Source organism: Schistocerca nitens, chromosome 6 (assembly GCF_023898315.1).
Source record: "Schistocerca nitens isolate TAMUIC-IGC-003100 chromosome 6, iqSchNite1.1, whole genome shotgun sequence".
In the NCBI taxonomy this organism is placed as follows: domain Eukaryota; kingdom Metazoa; phylum Arthropoda; class Insecta; order Orthoptera; family Acrididae; genus Schistocerca; species Schistocerca nitens.
The window spans coordinates 465,451,677-465,478,731 of NC_064619.1; the positions used below are offsets into that span (position 1 = coordinate 465,451,677).

Below are 27,055 nucleotides of genomic sequence, written 5' to 3' on the forward strand. Positions count from 1 at the left end.
TTTCCATCATAGTATGGTTAAAAATGTGGAGAGCATGGCTCTGTGTGCGAATTGTGTCGCGGCATGCCTCAGTCCACCAAGGGACTGGGACATGGCTTGGTAAAGAGTAAGTGCGAAGAATGGAATGTTCTGCAGCAATAAGGATAACGTTTGTGAGATTTTCCACCTGGTCATCCCAACTGGGGAAATCTTATTCTTCAAAGGTCGTCAGGGAGGAGTAAATCCGCCAGTCAGCCTTAGTATGCTGCCATTTGGGTGTGCACGTTGGTGGGCTAGGAGTCAGCAAATGGACAGCATGTGGAAAATGGTTATTCTAGAAGGTGTCAGAAAGGGTGCACCACTCAAAGATGATGGGCAAGATGGGTGGTACAGAAGGATAGGTCCAAATGGGAATAGGTGTGCGAAGAATCGGAAAGGAATGTGGATGCTCCAGTGTTAAGGCATAAGAGGTTGCATTGATTAAGATGATCAGCCAAAAGGACACCTCTCAGACAGGTGGTGGGAAAACCCCAAAAGGGATGACGCACATTAAAATCAATGAGTAGCAGAAATGGGGGAAGTAGCTGCCCAATAAGCTGAAGGAAATCTGTTCTGGCGACATCGAATGACAGAGGGACATAAATGGTACAGATGGAAAAGGCCAGTTGAGGAAGGAAAAGGCAAACTGCAACAGCTTGAAGATGGGTAGTCAGGGAGATGGGTTGACTGTGAATGTCATCCCGTATGAGCAGCATGATGTCCCCATGAGATGGAATACTGACCTCAGGGAGGAGGTCAAAATAAACTGGGAAGAAGTGTGAAAACTCAAAGGGGTCGTGAGTATGCAATTTTGCTTCCTGAAGGCAGAGTACAAGGGGATGCTGTGATGCTAAAAGCAGCTGCAAATTCTCTTTATGGGCCTGAAAGCCACGAACGTTCCATAGGAGGAGAGTAATGATGAGGAAGAGATGAAGGGGTGTCACCTCGGCAGTTGCCGAATGACAACCTGTGAAGAATTACTACTATAGGGCACAGAAGCAGGAGGATCCTGCCCCATGGGGTCCACAGAAGCATAGACTTGCTTGTGCTGTTGGTCTGTGGAGTCTAATGCAGAAAAACGGTTGGTGGTGCACATCAGTGACATGGAAGCCGGCCGGGCTAAGGTATCATGTGGCAACACCACCAAAGAGGATCTTCGAGTTGGCTAAGGAAAACACCATTTGCCTTTGGCGGACTTCTTCGAGCCTTTCCGGTTAGCAGAGGAAGACTCAGTTGTTGTTTGGCTGGAGGCACACAGAAAGTCTTCAAGAGAGTACTCCTTCCGTCCTTCCTGTCTTACCATTTGTGTAACTGGAGGCTTCACCCCTTGAGGCAAGAGTTTGATGGCTTGTTGCACAGCTAGATGGGGGAGAGAAGGGGGAGGAGGGGTGGCAATGCTACCTTGACATCGGGTGATTTCACAACCTCAGAGCTCAATATGAGATCACATGTCTGCATGGCCATGTCCTGCATGGAGCGAGGGGTAACCAGAACAGAATTATAGGTGCCAGGGCGCAGGGTTTGCGACTAGCCAGTAACTTGCGAGTGACTGGGTAAGGCACTTTTTCCTTTACCCAGATTTTTTGGACAGCCTGACAAAACAATCCCAAGAGGAAGTGGCATGGCCGCCATTGCAGTTGATACAGCGGGGGCAAGGAGGCGGACAATCGCCCTCGTGCGCACCCCTACCACAGGTTACACATATGGTCGAGTGCCGACAAGACATTCTAGTGTGGTTGAAATGATGACACTGGTAGTAGCGCATCCGGGTTCGGAATGACGACGACGACGGTGGTGGTGATGTTTGGTTTGTGGGGCACTCAACTGCGCAGTCATCAGCACCCATACAATCACAATTTTTACACAGTCCAATTTTTAACAGTGCATTCTAGCCACTGTCACAAATAATGATGATGATGATGATGATGATGATGATGATGAAATGATGAGGACAACTCAAACGCCCAGTGCCCTGGCAGAGAAAATCCCCAACCCAGCCGGGAATTGAACACAGGAGCCCGTGATCCAGAGGCAGCAATGCTAGCCACTAGACCACGAGCTGCAGGTCGGGTTCGGAATGTACGGTCAGACTATGATAATTTCATAGCCTGCTTTGATCTTGGACGAAAGCATCACTCTATCAAAGGTGAGAAAAAGAATGTCGGTGGGCACTAAGGAAGAATCATCTTTTTCATCAGCCAATGGATGGCAATGACACCCTGCTCAGAGAGGTAAGATGGGATTTTGGCCTCGGTCAGATCATCGAACAGCATAGTGTGAATAACACCATGGGAGAATTCAGAGCTCTATGGGCCACGACATGAACAGGGTAGCCATGGAGAAGCAAGGCAGCAAGCAGTTGTGCTTGAGAATCAGAAGTAGTCTCCAAAAGCAAAATGCCATTCCATTAACGAGAGCAGGATTTCACAGGACCAGCAATTGCATCAACACCTTTCTGAATAATAAATGGATTTACTCTGGCAAAGGACTGACTGTCTTCAGTATGGGAGATCACAAGGAACTGTTGTGCAGCTGGAAGGGTCTTTGAGTCATTAGCCTCATTCCGTTTATGTTTCGCAGATGCTGATTGGGAAGATGATTGGCTCATTGCAAGAAAATACCCCAAGATTGCCAGCATCTCCGATGGTGCACTCCGTCCTACCGGGGCCCCCTTCACAAGGGGCACACCAACCTTAGGTTATTGTTCATACCTCAGGTCACACCTCCCGAACACCTGACAGAGGAACCAATGGTCAATTTGAGAAGGTAGCAGCTCAGGCAATCACCCCCTCCCTGGGCCTGACCTGTACCAGGGGGTATGTGTGAACCCTACCTGTCAACCCTGGGCTGGGAATTACGCGTTACCCAGTCATCTGTTACATGTCAGATGCATGGACCGGCCTTCAGGAGCACACAGGGAGGAAGAAGAAAAAGAGGAACCTCAAACGCCGAAGTGGAGGAACAAGAGGAGAAGGGAAACAAAGAAAGGAAAAGAGAACGAAAAACATTGGTGAGACTATTCTTATGACAGCAACAGACAATGCGGAACATTCCCAATAACACCCCAGACATGTTTCCCAAGGGAGGGGAAAAAGAATAGCAAGATGACAGCATGCAGCACAGAAGGGAAAAGATGCTGCAAAGGCTGGAGCCCCGTGGTAGCCAATGAGTGGTGGACCCCTGGGGGAAAAAGTAATGGTGATGTCTTTATTCAATTTGATGACACTACAGACAAATAGAATGATGTGTATCTAATTTGTTGCAGGCAGTTTATATGCTACAAAAAATGTTATGAATATCTTCTTTTCTGCAGTAAAACTCTTGGAGAAAAAGCAACAGACCTATTTGAAATACTCTTTTGTAGAAGAAAATAACTTTAATTGCGAAAATTGTGTAGGCATGTGTACAGATGGATATCTTAGTAGGGCTGGCTGGTACACTGTATTCCAAATTCTGATCTGTAAAGGCTCCTTATGCTATTTAGAGCCACTGCTTTATTCACTGAGAAGCATTGTGATCAGAAAGCATGAGTCTTGTCCTTCATGATGCCTTTCAATCAGTCATCAAAATGTTAAGTCTTATTGAAAGAAGTCCACTTAACTTGGGATATTTTGAATTTCATAGACCTTGATATTATTTTGAAGCTAGTGTATTTTTGGGGAGAGGAGAAAAAAAAACAATAATAATTCATTAAATCTTCAAAGTAATGATGCCAAAATTCTGCAACTGTCAGACAAAATTTCAGCCTTCGGAAAGAAACTACTATTGTGGAAGAAAAAGTTGCAAGCTAAAGATATACATTACAATTTCCCTGGTCTTCACACAGTTTTAGATGACAATCACTTTCAGTCGAGCAGAGACTTGAAAAGTCTGTATTTGTAAACCATTTAACTGAATTCACTGATTCCTTTCTGAATTACTTTCCACACAAAATTAAACAACACAGCTGTATCAAAGACCTTTTAAGTACAGAACTTCCATCAACATTTAGCACTGAAATACAAAGAGCAATTTATTAATATTTCTTCATACTCCACACTGAAATCAAAGTTCGTTTCCTGACCACTGCTTGGCATTTAGAGATTGGTGAAGAGGGGTAGGTAATAGTGCCCTACGAGTTTTGATACTTTTTGCAACATCTTATGTGAGGTAGGTGTTTCACCATTAGCAGTCATCAACAATATATATATGTCACGAATGAACGCGGAAAAAGGCATGCAAGTCCCAATTTCCAATCTTGTGGCAAGATTTGAAGAACTGATGACGAAGAAGCAAGCTCTTCCTTCCAGTTGATTTCATTGCAAGAATAAGATGTAATTACATTAAAAGTCAATTAAATTGTTTATATGTCCCACACTTTATAAATAAATAACTGTTCCCATTTTTTTCCTTAATTTTATTTACCCCACACTTTGAGTCAGATCTCATTGTGAAGGAGAAACTGCAGGTGTTTATGTTCCGTCAAGGTCCTAAAAAGTTTGAAAACCACAGCTCTAGGCCATACAGGTTAAATGACTGTCAAGTATCAAAAGTAATACCTAAACTATTATATTATACTGTGAAGAGAGACCATTAGAACACTTAAGTAAACTATTAAAAGATCTCCAAGAGTGCCCCTAAATCGATCAATGAATAGCAGGTCTGATTCCATGAGGAAGCAGTTGTGCCCAGCAGCTATATTTATTTCTGGTGATAAATGTGTTTCCCACATTATTACATGAAGTAGTTGAAAGTTTATTAGTTTTAACACAGATCTTGTACATTATAATGTATTTTTTATGTTAGATTTATGAGAGAAGTTATTTTAAAGTGGAAAGATTTCTGAGCCTCTTGACATACCACTTCTGGTGCAGTAACGTGTATCACCACTCTTGTCTGTTCCAATTCCTTCAACTGTGCCTAGTATGCAACACGGTTTTTAATGAAAAGCTGAGTAACTTGGGTATTTTGAACAAGATGTTTTGTATTTTTAAACTATAGGGTGACAATTATTGAACTATATGAAAAAACTTAAATTAGTTACAAACTGTAGTGTGCGCACACTTTATTCAACGTGTAAACGTCACTACAGATATTCAGATTTCGGTTATGACATGTTCGATATGCGACGATGTGGCACAGACGAATAGCGGAATTCTCCTCGACACACTGGAGTGTCAGAACATCGATGCTGTCGATGACCGCCTGAATGACTGTTTTCAGCTAAGCAATGGTTTTGGGGCTATTGCTGTACACCTTGTCTTGAAATATAGCCCCACCAAAAGGAGTCGCATGTATTCAGATCTGGAGAATATGGTGACCTATCAAGGCCAATGCCAGTGGCCTCTGGGTACCGCAGAGCTAGAATGCGGTCACCTGCTTTGCTGAGGTCGAGCTCTGTCCTGCAAGAACCACATCTTGCCGAAATCAGGGTCACTTTGGATAAAGGGGATGAAATCATCTTCCAAAACCTTCATGTACCAATTGGTAGTCACCATGCCAACAAGGAATATTGCACTTATTATTCCGTGTCTGGACATTGCACACCACACAGTCACCTGTTGAGGGTGAAGAGACTTCTTGATCGCGAAATGGCCTTTCTCAGTACCTCAAATGCATCATTTTGCTTATTGACGAACCCATGCAAATGAAAGTGGGCTACATTGCTAAACCAAATCAAACAGCACATACTAATTCCCATCATGCCCTGCAGCCAACCATGCAGTTTGAAAGTCCTAACCCAAACTGTTCAGAAGTTATGACTATTTTATTTCATATAGTTCAATAATTGTCTCCATATCTGTTCAGTTGTAAAGTGTGCAGCAATAATCAGTGCCACTGATAGTTCACCCAACTACCATCAAGTGTAACTGTAAAACATTAATCACTGCTTTTAGTCACAACCACCTTACTTGTTTTATGGACACATTTTTTTTAATATAAAATAAAATGATAAAATGAACAAAGTGTAAGATAATGTTAATAGGTGTATGAACACATCAAAAATATTGTAACTGGTAAGCACTGAAGATGGCCACACAGTGACCAAAATGTGGATATGCAATAAAAATTATTTTCAACTGATTGCTGTACCCTTTACTACTTGAGGCACCAATGAATACGTTACATAAAGTCCAAGTGCACTGAAAACAGCATACACTAAGGTAAATTCCATCATAAAGCAAGAACAACGTAACAACAGTAATACAAAATAACACAGTATCATGATGCTCTAATGTACAAAACTTCTTTTATTCTGGCACAGTCGAAGATGTGAGAAGCTGTCTACGATGACCATAATGACATTCATTAACACTAGCATTTTGGCAAAAACTGTAACAGCATACCAAGTGCTATATCTTACAGTGATGTCTAGGATAGCAAAAGTACAGACCAACTATAAGAATCTGTCCATATCATAATCAACAATATTTGTTTTTAATTTTATATTTTCATTATACACAAATTAATAACTTCTACAGATCATTTTCCAATTGATATATTATAGAATCAATGATTTTACAAAATGTGACTGGCAATGACCAGACAGACATACAGTATCCTTCACTTGTATGAAACAAAAAATAGCGTTTCAATTGAAATGAGACAACAGAGCAAGATAAGTTCTGAATCATGAAATTAGCTTTGAAACTGAGACTATAATAATATAACAACATGATACGATTGTGACATACACTACAGCAGATTAATATTGCACAGATATAACTTCCCAATTCTCATGCTATTATATACTCCAAGCAAAACTGTCTTCTTAAGGATAAACTATTTACATGCTGATCACATGCACTTCCAGTTTTATTACACATCAGAATTTACTGCTGCAGAGTAACAAGATTGTACCTCCAATAACGTGGTACAAAAGATAAATTGTCTCTTTTTAGACTACATGCATATCATGTTTAAGTTTGCTAAATTTTCTAAAAAGGCATTAAAAATGAAAAACAACAATACACTATGTGAAACCAGATATTTACTGTATACACTGGTCTCTATGTTACCAAATCAAAGAGAAGAGTTTCCATTTCCTTCTTTCATTAGGAACATGATATTCTAGAGCATTACAATTCAGTGTTGAATTAAAACAAAAAATATCCTTTTTATGTACAACAAACAGAGGGTATATCTCTGGATCACAAAACAATATCAATGAAGTTATCAAGTCCAAAACTGCTTTGGAAAAATTCTCAGTTTCTCAGGCAGTGATGATAGCACCTGGGAAAACAACTACCAAATATTTATTTTAATTAAGTTTGATTCAAAGACACCAATAGCTCTTCGGCATAGGAGATTGGTACACAGGTGTTAATGTTTTCACACAGTTCCTTTACATATGACTAAAGTATAGTTCCTAGAAAAGATTTATATTGCTCCCAATAATATACTGCCCTATCAACATCAGAATACAGATGTAATCGACTAGAAAACTTTTCTGCTTCCTCACATCAGTACTGATATGACAAAAGTGGTATAAATATAATACTCGGAGAAAGCTAAGAATCACAAGATATCCTCTCTGAAGAAATTTGGAACATCATGATTTCATATCAAACGTGGTTCTTCATTCGGAGAATGAGTTGCAGTAATCACATCCTTGGATGAAACATCAACTCTGAAACAGAAAACAGAAAGCTTGAAATGCAATCATATCATGCAATTCAGAAAAAATAAGAGGGAGGGGGAGGAGGAGACAGTACAGATGCACTTATGAGGGGGGGAGGGGGGGGGGAATTATCTCAATAAAAGGAAATCTATGAGACAAAGAGTGCAGAGATAATAGAAAGCACTGAACAACCAAATTTCATTCTTTTCTCACAAATTGGACTAAAAGCAAGGCAGTTCAGGTATTTGATCTTGAATCACATACTGTCACTGACTATTATAGAAAGAATAGGGATATGACACACATAATTTGCCACATTACAAAGACTTTGATGAATAACAACCCATTTTTAAAACTAAATATCTAACACACTTATTTGAAAGAAATGGTATAAATCACACAGAAACAACAAATTTAGTGAGTATCAGGGCAGTAGACTACCACAATCACATGTGGGGATAATGTCTAAGGTGGTAAATTACACCAGAATGACATTCCCATCCTGGTGAGATGGTGATCCTACAACAAGTTAAACATTTTAAAGTCTAAATGCTTCCACACAGGGCTTAGGTCCCCATGCCTTCTTTAAAAAAAAAAAAAAAATTGAGGTCAACGTGTTTGATTGCTTTCCTACTTTCAACTAGACACTTGGTGCAGCAATTAGAGCTATTACTTATCAAGCAGAATATTCTTGGTTCAAATCCCTACACTTAGTTTTTTTTCAGGTGGATGTTTAGAAGTATTTACTAAAACTGAAGATTAACATCTGGGGAATATTTAGAAGAAAGGGGACAGAATTCTCACGAAATCATGCCAAGCATCAGTATCTGAGAAAGACTGTGCAATACTTCTGCTCCCACTATTATGTATCTCACTTGAGAATCAAGAGAATAAGATAAAGAAAAAAAAAGGGCACATCTAGAGTCGTATCAACAGTCATTTCTCTTTTGCTTACTATGCAATAGACAGAAAATTCTAATACTGGCCAAGCATTGCACAATGGCTTGCAAATTATACAGAGAGATGTAGATCCACTACTGTGACATACCACTGTTTCCCGATGGGGAAACAAATGAAATGATCATAAGGTACTATTGGCCAGGAGACCATGTCTGAGGTTATTCCTGGCAGTAGATGACACACATCAGTGCCTAGAGTTTGTTATTGAAAAGCGCACTGCCACATATGGCTGGGCAGCTGTGTAAGCTGTATCAGTCCTTGGACCCATTACTATTGACAGCCAGGATGGTGGTACGTTTTAACCATTACCACAGTTCACATTAATGGGCTGCTTAAATACACCAGTCATCTCTCTTGTCTTCCATCTGATAGTCAATTACTACTCAGCAAGTATATGAAAGAACTGTATAAGCCTGCTACAAACATTTTAGCGTTACCTCAGCCTTGTATAGCATTTGTTCTTCGGAAGCCTACGCTTACATAAATATAAAGATTTAGCCAAAATGTTTGGTACTTTGGCTTTCATGTTTGATGGGTCTCATTCTTTCTCTAAACAGGAAGCCTAACATAACTGTAATTAGTAGGTTATAAGAACTATTATCATTTAAATTTCAAAAATTGACCAAAAGTAAAGTAAATTTTTTGTAGATGAATAGCATTAGAATATAACAATACAGATAAAACAGAAATTACAGTTTTAATTCTGATGTTTAAATAGTAGTTTCCTTATTATATATTATAAACATATTACAAAATACAACTACAAGTACAACAGCAAATGAATATTCAAGCAAATATTACCTTGTCCCTTCTCATTTATTTCAGTTTGAACCAAGACCTGATAACTCATCATCATCTCCACCTATTGCTTTCCAAAACGCCATTACAACCTGTAAAATAATAAGGTAATTTTTATAATTCCATAAATTACAAATGTTGGACACCAGATATAATATATATGTTCAGGGGCCTATTCTTCACTGAAAGAACAATAACAAAAGGAACTAAAATTGGAAAACAGTACATTATTCTGGAAGCTGGTGAGAAATATTTAAACCCAAAAACTGATCCAACACTAACCATATGTGTAACGTTTCATAATAATATTGATTCCAGAAAATATCTGTGGCTGAAATGGTGACATTTTCAAATCACTGGCCGTCAAATCCAATGATTACTTCCTCACATTGGGAGCTAACTTTGCACTCACCATGAGACAACCAAACACAGATACATTATATTTACTCAAAGACACTGTATGCACCACTAACAGATATTAATTTTAAAAATGCAGCCCCTAAGGAAATTACAGAATGTATTAGGTCACTGAAACATAGCGATTCTGCTAGCTCTGACTGTTTTTCTAGCAGAATATTAAAATCTTGTGCTGACTTGATAGGATTACCCTTAAACTATCTTTGTAATCAATCAATGACTAAGGCATATTTGCAACAGACTTCATTAAGTTGTTATAACACCCATCAACAAAACTAGAGATACGCAAACTACCTCTAATTACAGATCTATGTCACTGCTTCCAAGCTTCTCAAAGGTGCTTGAGAAATTAGCCTATGACAGAATATTGACACATTTAATTGACCAGAACTTGTTAATTGCCTCTTGGCTTGCCCTTCATAAAGGATTCTTCACAGGTACAAACCTCCCAAAAGTGCAAGCAGAGCTAAAATAGAAAAATTATTCTGTCAATACATTCTATAATCTTACGAAAGCCTGTGTTTGTTTGGATAAAATTATACTTAGTAAACTAGAGTCTCAAAATGACCCATATTATGCCATTTTAAACCAGAGATAATGGCCACACACTAATTGGAGCACACACTGCCAAATTCCTCGTCCAGCTGAATAACACAAATGGATCAAAACACAGATAAAATAATTAAAAGTTCACTTCAGCATGTTTTGGGATAGAAGCATCTCTCCTAGCATTGACCTAAAGACAAGAGTGTTGGCTTCATTTGCAGATATTCACTTCCTGTAGTATTATGGAATTATTTACTCTGACAGTGCACCTAAAGTAAATTAAGTGTTTATTCAGCAGCAGCAAGCAGTAAGAATATTGTGTAAAGTAGATAACTGCACATCTTGCAAACAAGGCTTCAATGAGCCACAGCCAGCTCCTTTCCCATTTCAAAGTGCCTAAAAGCTTTGCTGCAATGCTGCAGCTCTTGCACCCATTGGAAAAGGAGTACACAACAAAAATGGTAATGACAGATTCAAGTGAATTCCAAATTTGAATCTCAGACTGGCATCAAGTTTTAATGCATTGTGGATACACAAAAGAGGAAACACAATATGATGAAACAAACATTTATTTCCAATAAACACACCTGTTCAGCACAAGCTCTTCTTTGGTCACTTGGAAGTTTAGAGACTCGCTCCTTCATTGTACACAGTTGTTCAAATAAAGAAGAGAAACCTGCTACACCACCACTATCACCAAGTAACTCATCTGCAACAGAAACATAAAGCTACAGAGAATATTTTAGCCACAAACAGTGACAAAGAAAAATACCCCACAGATGACTATTTACCTATTCGTTCCTCTGTACACGTAGCTGCAAAGAAAGAACTGTTATCAAGAGTAGACCCCTGGTCTGCATCCTCATCACTGTTGCCATTTGTGGGTGTTGTGGGAGCATTACCCACTAACATTGATTGGACTGTTCGAGATAGCTGCTGGGGCTTACCTGCAAAACAACTGCACTTTAGTAAAGAACAATTGAAGAAAGGTGCGTAAGTCTTCAATGTCAGTACTGTTGAAGCAGAAAAATAAAAACCTCTGAACACGAAAAGGAGAAATTAACAACTATTTAATAATGTGACATCCAACAGGAATAAGAAATAACTTATAACATGATAACTATTATTACTGTGTGTTGTTTCTAGTGCTGAAGAATTATTTACACATTTATTCCATAAATTTCTAACAAATTATTAGTTTTAGAAGTAAGCAATTTAATTCAAATAATAGCCTACATTACAAAATGCACACTCAATGTGAGAGATACAGGAGATAGACAAAATAATGTGAACAGTGGTAGTAATGGGATGGTTGCGTTTGACGGTCAACAACACAGGTAAGACATGTGTCGTGCTGGACTGTGCATGTTCAGTACGGACTAGACATCAGTTCAGGTTGTTTATGAGTAGTGCACACTTCGTATTTGCATTCAGAGGTCAAGGTAGATGTGTAACGAAAGACCTAACAGAGTTTCAACGAGGACAGATTGTGGGAGCCCGATTAGCTGGAGCGTCAGTAACCAATGCCGCCAACTCATTGAACGTTCAAGAGTAACTGTTCCAACAGTCATCATAGCCTACACAAAACATGGAAAGACATCATCATGTAAATGTAATAGTGGGCACAAATGAAAACTAAATGACTGAGAGTGTCATACATGATAACTATTATTACTGTGTGTTGTTTCTAGTGCTGAAGAATTATTTACACACGAATTGTGTCAAAACAATACAAAACTACATCCACTAAAGTGACTGCATAGCTCAATACCCTTCTTCGAGACCCCATATCTATTGACACTCGTCGCCGAGGACTCCATAAAATGAATATTCATGGACAAGCTGCTACATCGAAACCTATATTGATGACAAACAATACAAAGAAGTGTAAAATCTGGTGTCATGAGCATAAATCCTTAACAGCTGATCAGTGTAAACACGACATATGGTCCAACGAGTCAATGTTTTTGTTATTTCCACATCGGACCTGATTTACATCTGGAGAAAGCCAAAAGAAGCCTAGCATTCTGAGTACTCGAATCAAACAGTTAAGCATGGAGATGGAAGTGTGATGGTGTGGGCATCCATATCACGGTATTCTGCTGGTCACATCATCATTACTTTCAAAGGCCGTTTTACAGCCGCTGATTATGTGAACATTTTAGGTGATCAGGTGCATCCCATGATTCAAATATTGTTCCCAACAATGATGCCACATTTCAGGACAATAATACACCAATCCACACAGTCAAAACAGTACAATCGTGGTATGAGGAGCATGCAACTGAACTGCAGCGTCTTCTAAGCCAGAACAGTCCCTAGACTTTAACATTATCGAATCCTTGTGGGCGGCATTGGAGCACAGACTCCGGAGCAGATTTCCATCTCCCTCGTCACTACAGGAGTTAGAAGAGGTTGTGATTGAAGAGTGGCGTTAACGTTCCACTGGAGACTACACAATCATTATACGCCTGTATTCCCAGAAGAATCGCAGCTGTTTGTTGTGGTCTTCAGTCCTGAGACTGGTTTGATGCAGTTCTCCATGCTACTCTATCCTGTGCAAGCTTCTTCATCTCCCAGTACCTACTGCAACCTACATCCTTCTGAATCTGCTTAGTGTATTCATCTCTTGGTCTCCCTCTACGATTTTTACCCTCCACGGTGCCCTCCAATGCTAAATTTGTGATCCCTCGATGCCTCAAAACATGTCCTACCAACCGATCCCTTCTTCTAGTCAAGTTGTGCCACAAACTTCTCTTCTCCCCAATCCTATTCAATACCTCCTCATTAGTTACGTGATCTACCCACCTTATCTTCAGCATTCTTCTGTAGCACCACATTTTGAAAGCTTCTATTCTCATCTTGTCCAAACTAGTTATCGTCCATGTTTCACTTCCATACATGGCTACACTCCATACAAATACTTTCAGAAACGACTTCCTGACACTTAACTCTATACTCGATGTTAACAAATTTCTCTTCTTGAGAAACGCTTTCCTTGCCATTGCCAGTCTACATTTTATATCCTCTCTACTTCGACCATCATCAGTTACTTTGCTCCCCAAATAGCAAAACTCCTTTACTGCTTTAAGTGTCTCATTTCCTAATCTAATTCCCTCAGCATCACCCGATTTCATTTGACTACATTCCATTATCCTCGTTTGCTTTTGAAGATGTTCATCTTATATCCTCCTTTCAAGACACTGTCCATTCCGTTCAACTGCTCTTCCAAGTCCTTTGCTGTCTCTGACAGAATTACAATGTCATCGGCGAACCTCAAAGTTTTTACTACTTCTCCATGAATTTTAATACCTACTCCGAATTTTTCTTTTGTTTCCTTTACTGCTTGCTCAATATACAGATTGAATAACATCGGGGAGAGGCTACAACCCTGTCTCACTCCCTTCCCAACCACTGCTTCCCTTTCATGCCCCTCGACCCTTATAACTGCCATCTGGTTTCTGTACAAATTGTAAATAGCCTTTCGCTACCTGTATTTTACCCCTGCCACCTTCAGAATTTGAAAGAGAGTATTCCAGTTAACATTGTCAAAAGCTTTCTCTAAGTCTACAAATCCTAGAAACGTAGGTTTGCCTTTCCTTAATCTTTCTTCTAAGATAAGTCGTAAAGTCAGTATTGCCTCACGTGTTCCAACATTTCTACGGAATCCAAACTGATCTTCCCCGAGGTCGGCTTCTATCAGTTTTTCCATTCGTCTGTAAAGAACTCGCGTTAGTATTTTGCAACTGTGACTTATTAAACTGATAGTTCAGTAATTTTCACATCTGTCAACACCTGCTTTCTTTGGGATTGGAATTATTATATTCTTCTTGAAGTCTGAGGGTATTTTGCCTGTCTCATAGATCGTGCTCACCAGATGGTAGAGTTTTGTCATGACTGGCTCTCCCGAGGCCATCAGAGGCCATCAGTAGTTCTAATGGAATGTTGTCTACTCCCGGGGCCTTGTTTCGACTCAGGTCTTTCAGTGCTCTGTCAAACTCTTCACGCAGTATCTTATCTCCCATTTCATCTTCATCTGCATCCTCTTCCATTTCCATAATATTGTCCTCAAGTACATCGCCCTTGTATAAACCCTCTATATACTCCTTCCACCTTTCTGCCTTCCCTTCTTTGCTTAGAACTGGGTTTCCATCTGAGCTCTTGATATTCATACAAGTGGTTCTCTACTCTCCAAAGGTCTCTTTAATTTTCCTGTTGGCAGTATCTATCCTACCCCTAGTGAGACAAGCCTCTACATCCTTACATTTGTCCTCTAGCCATCCCTGCTTAGCCATTTTGCACTTCCCATCGATTTCATTTTTGAGATGTTTGTATTCCTTTTTGCCTGCTTCATTTACTGCATTTTTATATTTTCTCCTTTCATCAATTAAATTCAATATTTCTTCTGTTACCCAAGGATTTCTATTAGCCCTCGTCTTTTTACCTACTTGATCCTCTGCTGCCTTCACTACTTCATCCCTCAGAGCTACCCATTCTTCTTCTACTGTATTTCTTTCCCCCATTCCTGTCAATTGTTCCCTTACGCTCTCCCTGAAACACTCTACAACCTCTAGTTCTTTCAGTTTATCCAGGTCCCATCTCCTTAAATTCCCACCTTTTTGCAGTTTCTTCAGTTTCAATCTGCAGTTCATAACCAATAGATTGTGGTCAGAATCCACATCTGCCCCAGGAAATGTCTTACAATTTAAAACCTGGTTCCTAAATCTCTGTCTTACCATTATATAATTGATCTGATACCTTTTAGTATCTCCAGGATTCTTCCAGGTATACAACCTTCTTTTATGCATTTCATCTATTTCTTCATCATCTGCAGAGCTAGTTGGCATATAAACTTGTACTACTGTAGTAGGCATGGGCTTTGTGTCTATCTTGGCCACAATAATGCGTTCACTATGCTGTTTGTAGTAGCTAACCCGCACTCCTATTCTTTTATTCATTATTAAACCTACTCCTGCATTACCCCTATTTGATTTTGTATTTATAACCCTGTAATCACCTGACCAAAAGTCTTGTTCCTCCTGCCACCGAACTTCACTAATTCCCACTATATCTAACTTTAACCTATCCATTTCCCTTTTTAAATTTTCTAACCTACCTGCCCGATTAAGGGATCGGGCATTCCACGCTCCGATCCGCAGAACGCCAGTTTTCTTTCTCCTGATAACATCCTCTTCAGTAGTCCCCGCCCGGAGATCCGAATGGGGGACTATTTTACCTCCGGAATATTTTACCCAAGAGAACGCCATCATCATTTAATCATACAGTAAAGCTGCATGTCCTCGGGAAAAATTACGGCTGTAGTTTCCCCTTGCTTTCAGCCGTTCGCAGTACCAGCACAGCAAGGCCGTTTTGGTTAATGTTACAAGGCCAGATCAGTCAATCATCCAGACTGTTGCCCCTGCAACTACTGAAAAGGCTGCTGCCCCTCTTCAGGAACCACATGTTTGTCTGGCCTCTCAACAGATACCCCTCCGTTGTGGTTGCACCTACGGTACAGCCATCTGTATCGCTGAGGCACGCAAGCCTCCCCACCAACGGCAAGGTCCATGGTTCATGGGGGGCAGCTGTATTACAGGCAAATGTGGGTCCAACCCCTTATTAGTAAACCACTTGCAAGTAAGTACAGGTGTCCGTATTGTTTTGCCTATCCCTGTAATTACTCATAAAAGAAACACAAATAACAATCAGAAAAATATATTAATAATTATAAAAATATACAGCTACATATTGACATAATCATCATTCTATTACAGACAATTGCAACTGCCTGAACAACTTGTCCAAAAAATGCACAAAATACACAGATGTCAGCAGCTCCTTAATTTCCTCTTATTACCGAAAAGTGACACATTTCTAAAAGTGCAACAGGAGTTTGTCATCAACTAGTATAAGGTTATAATTAAAGTAGCAATCATCAAACATTTCCCATGTAATTTTTTTTATATTGATTACGATAAAATATAGTACGTATTGTCGCATTCAAAACAAATTCTTTATATCAAAACCACAATTGCACTTTGCATTACTGGGGTGTATCATGAAAGACTCATACTCTGCAGCCGCTTTACAGAGTGTGAGAAAGTGTATTTATTACAGCTGTATGATTTACCTCCTTTCATGTGTCATCACAAATGGAGAGAAGAAAGGACAGCCTGCATATCCTTAGCAGTCTTCCAACGACTGTCGGGCATTTGGTTTATTACAACCAGGTTTAAGCAGTCATTCAACTTTGGGTCACCCAGGACAGTTGCATTAAAAAGAAATTTTTGTGGTTGGTATGGTTTCCATGTTATTTACTGGTGATGGTATAATCATACAGTGATGGGTCTTTCTGTCCATTTATTCACAATGCATTACATTTATTTATACTGAGGGTCAACTGGCACGCCCTGCACCAAATGGCGACCCTCTGTAGGTCTTCTTTCTGGATTTCAATACAGTTTTCTGAGATTGCGTCTTCTGAATTTATCTTCTGTAAATAGCCTCCTCCCCCTCCCCCAACGAACCATGGACCTTGCCGTTGGTGGGGAGGCTTGTGTGCCTCAGCGATACAGATAACCATACCATAGATGCAACCACAATGGAGGGGTATCTGTTGAGAGTCTAGACAAACTTGTGGTTCCTGAAGAGGGGCAGCAGCCTTTTCAGTAGTTACAGGGGCAACGGTCTGGATGATTGACTGATCTGGCCTTGTAACATCAACCAAAATGGCCTTGCTGTGCTGGTACTGCAAACAGCTGAACGCAAGGGGAAACAACAGCCGTAATTTTTCCAGAGGACATGCAGCTCTACTACATGGTTAAATGATGACTGAACCCTCTTGGGTAAAATATTCCAGGGGTAAAATAGTGCCCCATACGGATCTCTAAGTGGGGACTGCTCAAGTGGACATGGTCATCAGTAGAAACAAAACTGGTGTCCTACAGATCAGAGTTTGGAATGTCAGACCCTTAATTGGTCATGTAGGTTAGAAAATTTAAAAATGGAGGTGGATAGGTTAAAGTTAGATATAGTGGGAATTAGTGAAGTTCGGTGTCAGGAGAAACACGACTTCTGGTCAGGTGACTAGAGTTATAAATACAAAATGAAATAGGGGTAATGAAGAAGTAGGTTTAATCATGAATAAAAAAAATAGGAATGTGGATAAACTACTATGAACAGCATAGTGAACACAATATTGTAACCAAGATAGACACAAAGTCCACACCCACCACAGTAGTATAAGTTTATATGCCAACTGGCTTTCCAGATGATGAGGAGATTGAGGAAATGTATGATGAGATAAAAGAAAGTATCCAGATAATAAACGGAGACAAAAATTTAATTGTCACGAGAGACTAGAATTCAACAGTAGGAAAAGGAAGAGAGGGAAAGTAGTACGTGAATACGGACGGGGGGAAAGGAATGGAAGAGGAAGTCATCTGGTAAAATTCTGCACAGAGCATAATTTAATCATAGCTAACACTTTATATAAAATCTTGAAAGAAGGCTTTATATGTGGAAGAGACTTGGAGACACCAGAAGGTTTCAGAATGATTATACACTGGTTAGAAGAGATTTGGGCACCAGATTTTAAATTGTAAGATATTTCCAGAGGCAGATGTGGATTCTGACCACTATTTATTGGTTAGGAACTGCAGATTAAAACTGAAGAAATTGCAAAAGGAGGGAATTTAAGGACCTGAGATATGGATAAACAGAATGAATCAGAGGTTGTAGAGAGTTTCAGAGGGAGTATTAGGGAACAATTGGCAAGAACATGGGAAAGGAATACAGTAGAAGAAGAATTGGTAGCTTTAAGAGATGAAATAGTAAAGGCAGCAGAGGATCAAGTAGGTAAAAAGACCAGGGCTAGTAGAAATCCTTGGGTAACACAAAATATATTGAATTTAATTGGTGAAAGGAGAAAATATAAAAATGAGAGAAATGAAGCGGACGAAGGGGAACATAAATGTCTAAAAAATGAGACTGACAGGAAGTGCAAAATGACTAAGCAGGAATGGCTAGATGAAAAATGAGAGGATGCAGAAGCTATATCACTACTAAGGGTAAGATAGATACTGCCTACAGGAAAATTAAAGAGTCCTTCTGAGAAAAGAGAACCACCGTGCATGAACATCAAGAGCTCAGATGGAAAACCAGTCCTAAGAAAAGAAGGGAAAGCAGAAAGATGAAATGAGTATATAGAGGGTCTATACAAGGGAAATGCCCTTGAGGACAATATTATGAAAATGGAAGAGGACATAGAGGAAGAAGAGAAGGAGGATATGATACTGCATGAAGAATTTGACGAATCACTGAAAGACCTAAGTCGATACAAAGCCCCGGGTGCAGATAACATTCAATCAGAACTATTGTAGCCTTGGGAGAGACAGCCATGACAAAACTCTTTCATCTGGTGAGCAAGATGTACGAGACTGGCGAAACATCCTCAGACTTCAAGAAGAATGTAATAATCCCAATCCCAAAGAAAGCAGGCACTGACAGGTGTGAAAATTACAGAACTATCAGTTTAATAAGTCGCGGCTGCAAAATACTAACAGGAATCCATTACAGAAGAATGGAAAAACTCGTAGAAGCTGACCTCAGGGAAGATCAGTTTGGATTCTGAAGAAATATAGGAACACGCAAGGCAATACTGGCCCTACAACTTCTCATAGAAGATAGGTTAAGGAAAGGCAAACCTACATTTACAGCATGTGTGGCCTTAGAGAAAGCTTTTGACAATGTTGACCAGAACACTCTCATTTATATTCTAAAGGTGGCAGCTGTAAAATACAGAAACCAGATGACAGTTATAAGAGTCAAGGGGTATAAAAGAACAGCAATGGTTAAGAAGGAAGTGAGACAGGGTTGTAGCCTATCCCTGATGTTATTCACCTGTATATTGAGCAAGCAGTAAAGGAAACAAAAGAAAAATTTGGATTATGAATTAAAATCCAGAGAGAAGAAATAAAAACTTTGAAGTTCGCTGATAGCATTGTAATCCTCTTAGGGACGGCAAAGGACTTGGAAGAGCAGTAAAGATGAACATCAACAAAAGTAAAATAATGATAATGGAATGTAGTCAAAATAAAACAGGTGATGCTGAGGGAATTATATTATGAAATGAGACACTTAAAGTAGCAATGAGTTTTTTTTTTATTTGGGAAGCAAAATACGAGGGTTGGAACTTTAATAGTGGTAACTATTTATTTATAACTCGTACAAAATATTTACATGTTTCAAAGTTTTACTGACCTTCAAAGTAGTCACCAGCATTGTGCATAACTCTTTGGCAGCGATGTGGAAGACGTAGGATACTCTTAGCAGAGCCAGTAGTGTTAACAGTTCGAGTGGTGTAGACTAATACCCGAAGAATTTGTAGTAGTTCTGAAGTGAATACCGTGAAGTGTTTCCTTCAGTTTAGAAATAGAGTTGAACTCATGAGGGCTTAAGTCAGGGGAGTGCAGTAGCTGGTATAGCACTTAACAGCCCCATCAGTCAAACAAATCAGTAACAGCTTGTATCCACACACTGTCCTGCAAAATGATGTTCAGATCCTGCAAAAAGTGTCACCACTTCTTTCTCTATACTGTTCATTTTTGGAACACAACCTACGACCTGATTAGAGACAAAAGTGATGACACTTTCTGCAGGACCTGATCATCATTTTGCAGCACAATGTTCAAGCAGGTACAGTGCAAGCTGTTACTGATTTGTTTGACTGTTGGGGCTGCTAAGTGCTATACCACCTAATGCACCCCCCTGACTTAATCCCTCGTGAGTTCAGCTCGACTTCTAAACTGAAGGAAACACTTCACGGCATTCACTTCAGAACTGCTAGAAATTCGTCAGGCAATAGACCGTGCCGCTCGAACTGTCAACACAACTGGCACTGCTACGACTTCCATATCACTGGCAACGAGTTATACACAATGCTGGAGACTGCCCTGAAGGTCAGTAAAACTTTGAAACACCTATCTATTTTGTACGAGAAGTTCCAACCCTCATAACTGATGATGGTCGAAGTAGGGAGGATATAAAAGGTAGACTGGCAATGGCAAGAAAAGTGTTTCTGAAGAAGAGAAATTAGTTAACATTAAGTATAGGTTTGTCAGGAAAGCCTTTCTGAAAGTATTTGTATGGAAAGTAGCCATGTATGGAAGTCAAACATTGACAATAAACTGTTAAGACAAGAAGAGAACAGAAGCTTTTGAAATGTGGTGCTACAGAAGAATGCTGAAGATTAGAGTGATAGATCACATAACAAATGAGGAGGTAGTGAATAGAATTGGGGAGAAAAGAATTTTGCAGTACAACCTGAATAAAAGAAGGGATCGGTTGGTAGGACATGTTCTGAGGCATCGAGGGATCACCAATTTAGTATTGGAGGGAAGCGTTTGGTGTAAAAATCGTAGAGCGAGACCAAAAGATGAATACAGTAAACAGATTCAGAGAGATGTGGGCTGCAGTAGTTACTCAGAGATGAAGAGGCATGCAAAGGGAAGAGTAGCTTGGAGTTCTGCATCAAACCAGTCTTCGAACTAAAGACAACAACAACAACAAACAACAACAACAACAGAACTTCCGACATTATCCTCTAAATCATTTATACACACAGTGATTCTTAATGGCACTATAATGGTCCCTCGGAACACTTCCATAGTTAATTTACCATCAGAATGTCTGTAGTTCTATCTGCTATGAAATGATGACTCAGTCACAAATCTGGTGCAATATTCAGTAAACTTGTATTTTGTTCACCATGCGATCAGTTTGGAAGACCAGCAGAAGTCGGGGAACACATTAGCAATCTGGGCACTGACTGTCACCTAATTTCACAGAGGTTTTTGTTCAAGAAGATCATGATATACAAGCCTAAAATGTGTTCCACAATTCTACTACGACGACATCAGTGACGTAGGCATATGATTATATGCAGATCTGTCTCATGCTTGGTACATTTTTTTGTTCCAGTGACCTATTGTTAACTGCTGCTAGAAGAGGAGCCTGTTCTTTCACATAATCTGAATATAACAGTACTGGTATTCGCAAAGTCCAGATGCCTTTCCTATGCTCAGTGACTGTAGCTAATTTCCTATACTCCAATCACTTAATTTCAATATCTGTTGTTTTGGCATTCGTGTAACAATTCAAATGAGGAACTATACAGTGATGTCCTGCAGCAAAACACTTTTGGAAGACCAAATTCAGTATTCAAGCCTTCTGTCTATTACCTTCTGTCCAGGTCCCAGCATAGTAACTGAGCATCTGAACAGGTGATTTTATCCATTTACTGGCTTTTACAAGATCAAAATTTCTTAGGATTTTTCACTCGATTGATCTGCAAAATTTTACTCAAGAATTTATTGAATACTTCTCACAGTGTTGTCGTTATACTCATTCTCACTTCATTCAGTTGTGTGCAAGGCTGTGGTATCCCCTGGTATCCATCATTGCGCAGACATGTACTGTAGACTGCCACCTCTACAGGCCATAGTCAATACTACTGCAAGAGACGCAAAACAAACAGTACAACCACAACATAAGCACGCCACGATTACAATAAGCTTTAAAGAAACTGTGTTAAGTTGCATGGCAACTTTATTTATTCACTGATGATTAGTTTCAGACTGCTCGACCATTATCAAATCTTCCATGTACATAAGTATTGCATTACAAGGCACAAAACATGTAACCGTTGCACTACACCACGTAGGATCAACCCAAGATCACTGCTTCATGTCAAAGGACTTACATTTTGGGTAACTACGTATCATTTTCCCTTCAGCCTTAAGCATTTCTAATGGAACACAGCTTCTACCACCATACCTTTCTTCACATCTCAAATGCCTTTATACATCTTATCTGGTATCCCAGACGGTTATTTAGTGTCACTCTTCTTATTATTAACTACCAGTATTTCTGATTGATCCCTTGAACTACACAGGTCATTCAAAATTCCTATTACAGGCTTCTAGGGGTCGTAGGGCAGCTTAGTAGATGAAGTTCTGAAAAGGAACGCTTGTCTGGAAATGTATCATTTGGATTAAAATCAATTTGAAGACTGGATCACATTCAAATCTCCCACTCGACAGTGTGCATGAGCTAATAAAAGGACACCATTTCCGGTCCCTGTTATAATTATGAATCACATAAAGTCTTCATCTGACTACAACAATGGCTGGAAGAAATTGATAGGTTCGAAATTAGAAGGGCTCGCTGGGTGCTCCACAGACTCGCTGCACTCTTTAACTTCAAAGAAGATGTCCTTCGTCATGTAGAGGAGAACACAAGGACAATTACTCAAAATATTGCTCAGGCCATGTGCTCCTTGAGCACGCAGGTCAGAGCTCACTGTCTCTGTTGCGTGCGTACTGTGAAATGGGAGATTTCAAAGTCACCCAATCCTCAAACTGATTTTACATCCAAACAGTATATTTTCAGACATGGGTTTCTGATCAAAACTTCATCTAAGTCCTCCCTAGAAGCCTGTAGCAGGAATTTTGAATCACCCTGGATAAAATTCAAAAAATCTTAGAACGTCTGTATAATTTTATCTCTGTTGTTAGTTACTTTGCCATCTGCTATCTTAATTGCTAAAATGTGGCATCTATCCAATGAGAGTATGTTTTGTTTTCTTCATGCTCTTATTGTTTTCAATTGTATCTTCTCATATCCTCTTGGACATATTTCTGAATATTTTTAGCATGGTGCAGCAGAGTCAGCAACTGTAAAATGTAATTATATTAAATTTCAGTCTCCAGTTGCATAAGCAAAGGAATTTTACCTAGGTTTCGGCTATAATAATGTAGCCTTCTTCAGAAATGTCACAATATAAAATAAATTAAAACATGCCAGATATTGGGCTTGTCAAACTTAAAATGTTAGTACTACAATACATAGTCATAAGACTGCGTCACTTCTACTAGTGTTTTACTGGGTTTAAGTCTGTATTACTCCGCACGCGCATGCGTGCGACCACCATATGAGCGCGATGCATTGCTGCCCACGGCACCCAGTTACGACTCAGTGCCCGCAGCCCACCTGTCTGGCCTGTTGGTGTGCCCTATTGACAAAACACTGGTAGAAGTGACGCAGTCTTATGACTATCTACTGTATGGCTAACATTTTAAGTTTGAAAAGGCCAATATCTGGCATGTTTTAATTTATTTTATATTGTGACATTACTGAAGAAGGCTACATTATTATAGCTGAAACCTAGGTAAAGTTTCTTTGCTTATGCAACTGGAGGCTGAAATTTAATATATTTCTGAATAATACTGTTTAATTCAACAAAATCTAAAAGTCCTTTATTTCTGGTTTTCTCAAAACTCTTATCTTCTCTTTAATAGCTTCCTTGCTACACCCAAGATTTTCTTTTCTTTTGATTTCATACCCTGCACCATCTTTGTTGCTATGTATTATGGAATTGTTTTCTACGGGAAAATTTCTTTTTCACAGAAAGTTTTTAATGTTCATCACATATTTTCCCCTCATATGTGATGAACAGTATGCAAAAAAATCCATGTGGTGAACACTAGACAGAAGAATGACACCCTGGCAAAACAAAACTAGAGGCTGATTTGATAACTGCAGTGCTTTCCTAGGCCATGGTCCTACTGGAGGCAGTATGCCCTTGCCTTCTTCCAAGCTTTGAGTTGACTTAGCAAACCAGTTATAGAAACACCCCCCCCCCCCAACCTACACACACACACACACACACACACACACACACACAGAGACAGACAGACAGTTTAATGTGCAACTTTGTATTTTTCTCATAAGCAACACCAGAGGAGGAACAAGGAATTAGCGAAAAAAAGAAGAGGAAGAAAATCAATATTGTCCTAATGAAAGACTGAAACTCTCACCTCTGGGATCACTAGCCTGAACTGACTTATTTATTTATTTGAGATACATATTCCATAGATCCAGTATGGCGTGATTACGCATGGATGTGGGACGAGTCAAAGCAGATACAATATAGATATCATACAATACAAACTGTTATATTGATATTAGATGAATTATTCACAACTGGTACAATACAATAATATAATAGAGATAATAAACAATACAATACAAAAATACAAGAGTGATAAAAAAACAATATAGATACAATGAAAAAAAAATCTGATTTACTACTCAAATTATTTATCTCTGCTGAAGAATTCATCTAAAGAGTAGAAACATTTTTCCAGTAGGAATTCCGTTAGCTTTTTTTTATTAGTGTTTTCTTTTCTTTTAGACACTTTATATCACTCGGGAGTGTGTTAAAGATTTTTGTACTTGTGTACTTTACCCCTTTTTTTTACCAGAGACAGATTTTTCCGTTCACAGTGCATATCACCTTTCTGTCTTGTGTTATAATTATGGTATACCTCATCTGTTTCATATTCAGAGGAATTGAGAAGTGTGAAAACCATGACTGAGAGGAGCTATTGTGAGGTAGTGGTTAATATACCTAACTGTTAAAAAAGATTGTGACATGAGGTTCTTGGAGGAGCACTACATATAATTCGGACTACTTTTTTCTGGATTACAAAAAATGTTTTTGAAAGTGGTGAGTTGCCCCAAAAGATTATTCCATAGCACATCACTGAATGAAAGTAGCCAAAATATGCAGACTTTGATTCATTGATGTCTCCAATTTTGAAGATTATTCGGATGGCAAATGTTGCTGAGCTAAGCTTTTTTAGTGTTTGCTGTATGTGGAATTCCCAGTTGAGCCAGTTATGTATGTGAACGCCTAGGAACTTTGTGCACTGAACGCTCTGTAACTGTTGGCTCTCGTGTGCAATGTTAATCTCTTCCGGGCTTATGTAACTGGATTGGAACTGCATGTAATTTGTTTTATTGAGATTTATTGCTAGAGAATTTGCTGTGAACCAGTTCAGAGCATTTGCAAGTGCTTGGTTGGCATTTAACTCTATGTCAGTGGAGGTTTTGCTGGCTGTCACTATGCTTGTGTCATCTGCAAACATTGTGATATTGCTAGCACTGTTTGAGGACGCGGGTAGGTCATTAATATATATAATAAATAGGAGGGCGACCAAGGACTGACCCTTGTGGAACTCCATGATGTACTGTTCTCCTGTCAGACTCTACCTCTCCTACTTGTAGATTGTTAACACCTAATACTATTTTTTGTTATCTGTCTTCTAGATATGATATGATCCAGTTACCCATTTGCCCACGGATTCCACATTGGGCTGCTTTTCCTAAAAGTATTCTGTGATCGACGCAGTCAAAAGCCTTATTCAGGTCACAGAATACACCAACAGGTAATTTTTTCTTGTCAAGGCATTCTAAAACATTATTTGTAAGTGCATAAATTGCTTCGGTTGTAGATGTACCTGATCTGAAACCAAACTGTTGTTTACCAATTAGCACAAATTTTTCAAGGTGATTGACAATCCTGACATACATTAATTTTTCAAAACTTTAAAAAAAAACTGTTACAAGAGAGATAGAATGATAGTTGGAAACATCTGTGGGATCACCTTTTTTGTAGAGGGGCTTCACAGTTACATACTTCATTCTGTCAGGGAAGATACCTTGATTTAGAGAGGCATTGAATATATGTGCTAGAACTTTAGAGAGTTGATTACAGCTGGCTTTTAGCACTTTGCTGGAAATATTTTCTACAGCCAATGCATTTTTACTTTTTAGAGAAACTATGGTTTTTTTACTTCTTGCACTGTTATGGGGGCTGTACCTATCATGTCTATAGAGTTAGTGTAAAGTTCTTTCAGAGTTTTTATTGCCTTTTCTGAAGAGCCTTTGCATGCTGTTTTCTCAGCAACAGTTAAAAAGTGCTCATTAAAGATTTTAGCTACAATATCTTGATTTTGAACTAGCTTACCTTCATTGTTAAGAGCTATATTTTGGGCCTTGTTGGGGTAATTTGCACCAGTCTCATTTCGTATCACTTCCCATATTGTTTTGATTTCAATAGTGAAGTTATTAGTTTTTGAGCACAGTTTGAGCACAGATACATACTTTTTGATTTCTGAATGACTTTGTTCAATATTTTACAGTATTTTTTATAGTTATTTAAAAGGTTAGGATCATCTGATATTTTGGAGGCAATGTACAACTCTCTCTTTCTTTTGCATAAGATCCTAATTCCAGTGGTAATCCAAGGCTTGTTGGTGGATTTTTTAGTATGGGTTTTATATATTCTTTAAAAGGTTGTACTTGGAATTGGCATTTTCTACATTATATACTGGACCCCAGTCTACGTTTTGGAGATGTGATTTAAAGATCTCAATAGTTTCATCAGTAGATTTCCTTGTAATTTTCCAGTAGGGACCACTATTAATATCACAAATACTTGAATTGTTAATGGTGAGTCTTTGTCCATCAAGGTCAGAGAGACCATTCAGGACTTGCCTGACAGCTATATCATCAATCATGGTTAGTTTCTAGTTTCTCAAATGTTCATGTAAGTTGTTATCATTTAGACACTGAAGAGTTTCTAAACATGTTACTGGCAGATATCAGCACTACAGTATGAAAACAAACGCACCTGTCAAATTGTTTATTATGTGCTATCTTTCAAAAGCTGACATACTTAACTCCGTTTTCAAATGTTCCTTTACAAAGGAAAACCCAAGAGAACTGCCCCAATTTAATTTTCATATCATTGTAAAGATGACTGAAAAAGTATTAGTGTACGTGGCATTGAGAAACAGCTGAAATTGTTAA

General features: G+C 39.0%; 1 protein-coding gene across 2 annotated transcripts in view; it reads right to left on the bottom strand.

Moving 5' to 3' along the window:
• Positions 1 to 6,078: 6,078 nt before the first annotated feature.
• The window catches only part of LOC126262472 (alpha- and gamma-adaptin-binding protein p34-like), an 89,118-nt gene continuing 68,141 nt past the window's right edge, over positions 6,079 to 27,055 (bottom strand). For both annotated transcript variants that reach the window (XM_049959132.1, XM_049959133.1), the window contains 4 exons: positions 11,131 to 11,286; positions 10,927 to 11,048; positions 9,380 to 9,468; positions 6,079 to 7,627 (listed from right to left, as the gene is read on the bottom strand). In XM_049959132.1, coding sequence (XP_049815089.1) covers positions 9,400 to 9,468; positions 10,927 to 11,048; positions 11,131 to 11,286 — 347 coding nt within the window. In that variant the 3' untranslated portion in view covers positions 6,079 to 7,627; positions 9,380 to 9,399. The remainder of the gene's footprint in view (positions 7,628 to 9,379; positions 9,469 to 10,926; positions 11,049 to 11,130; positions 11,287 to 27,055) is intronic.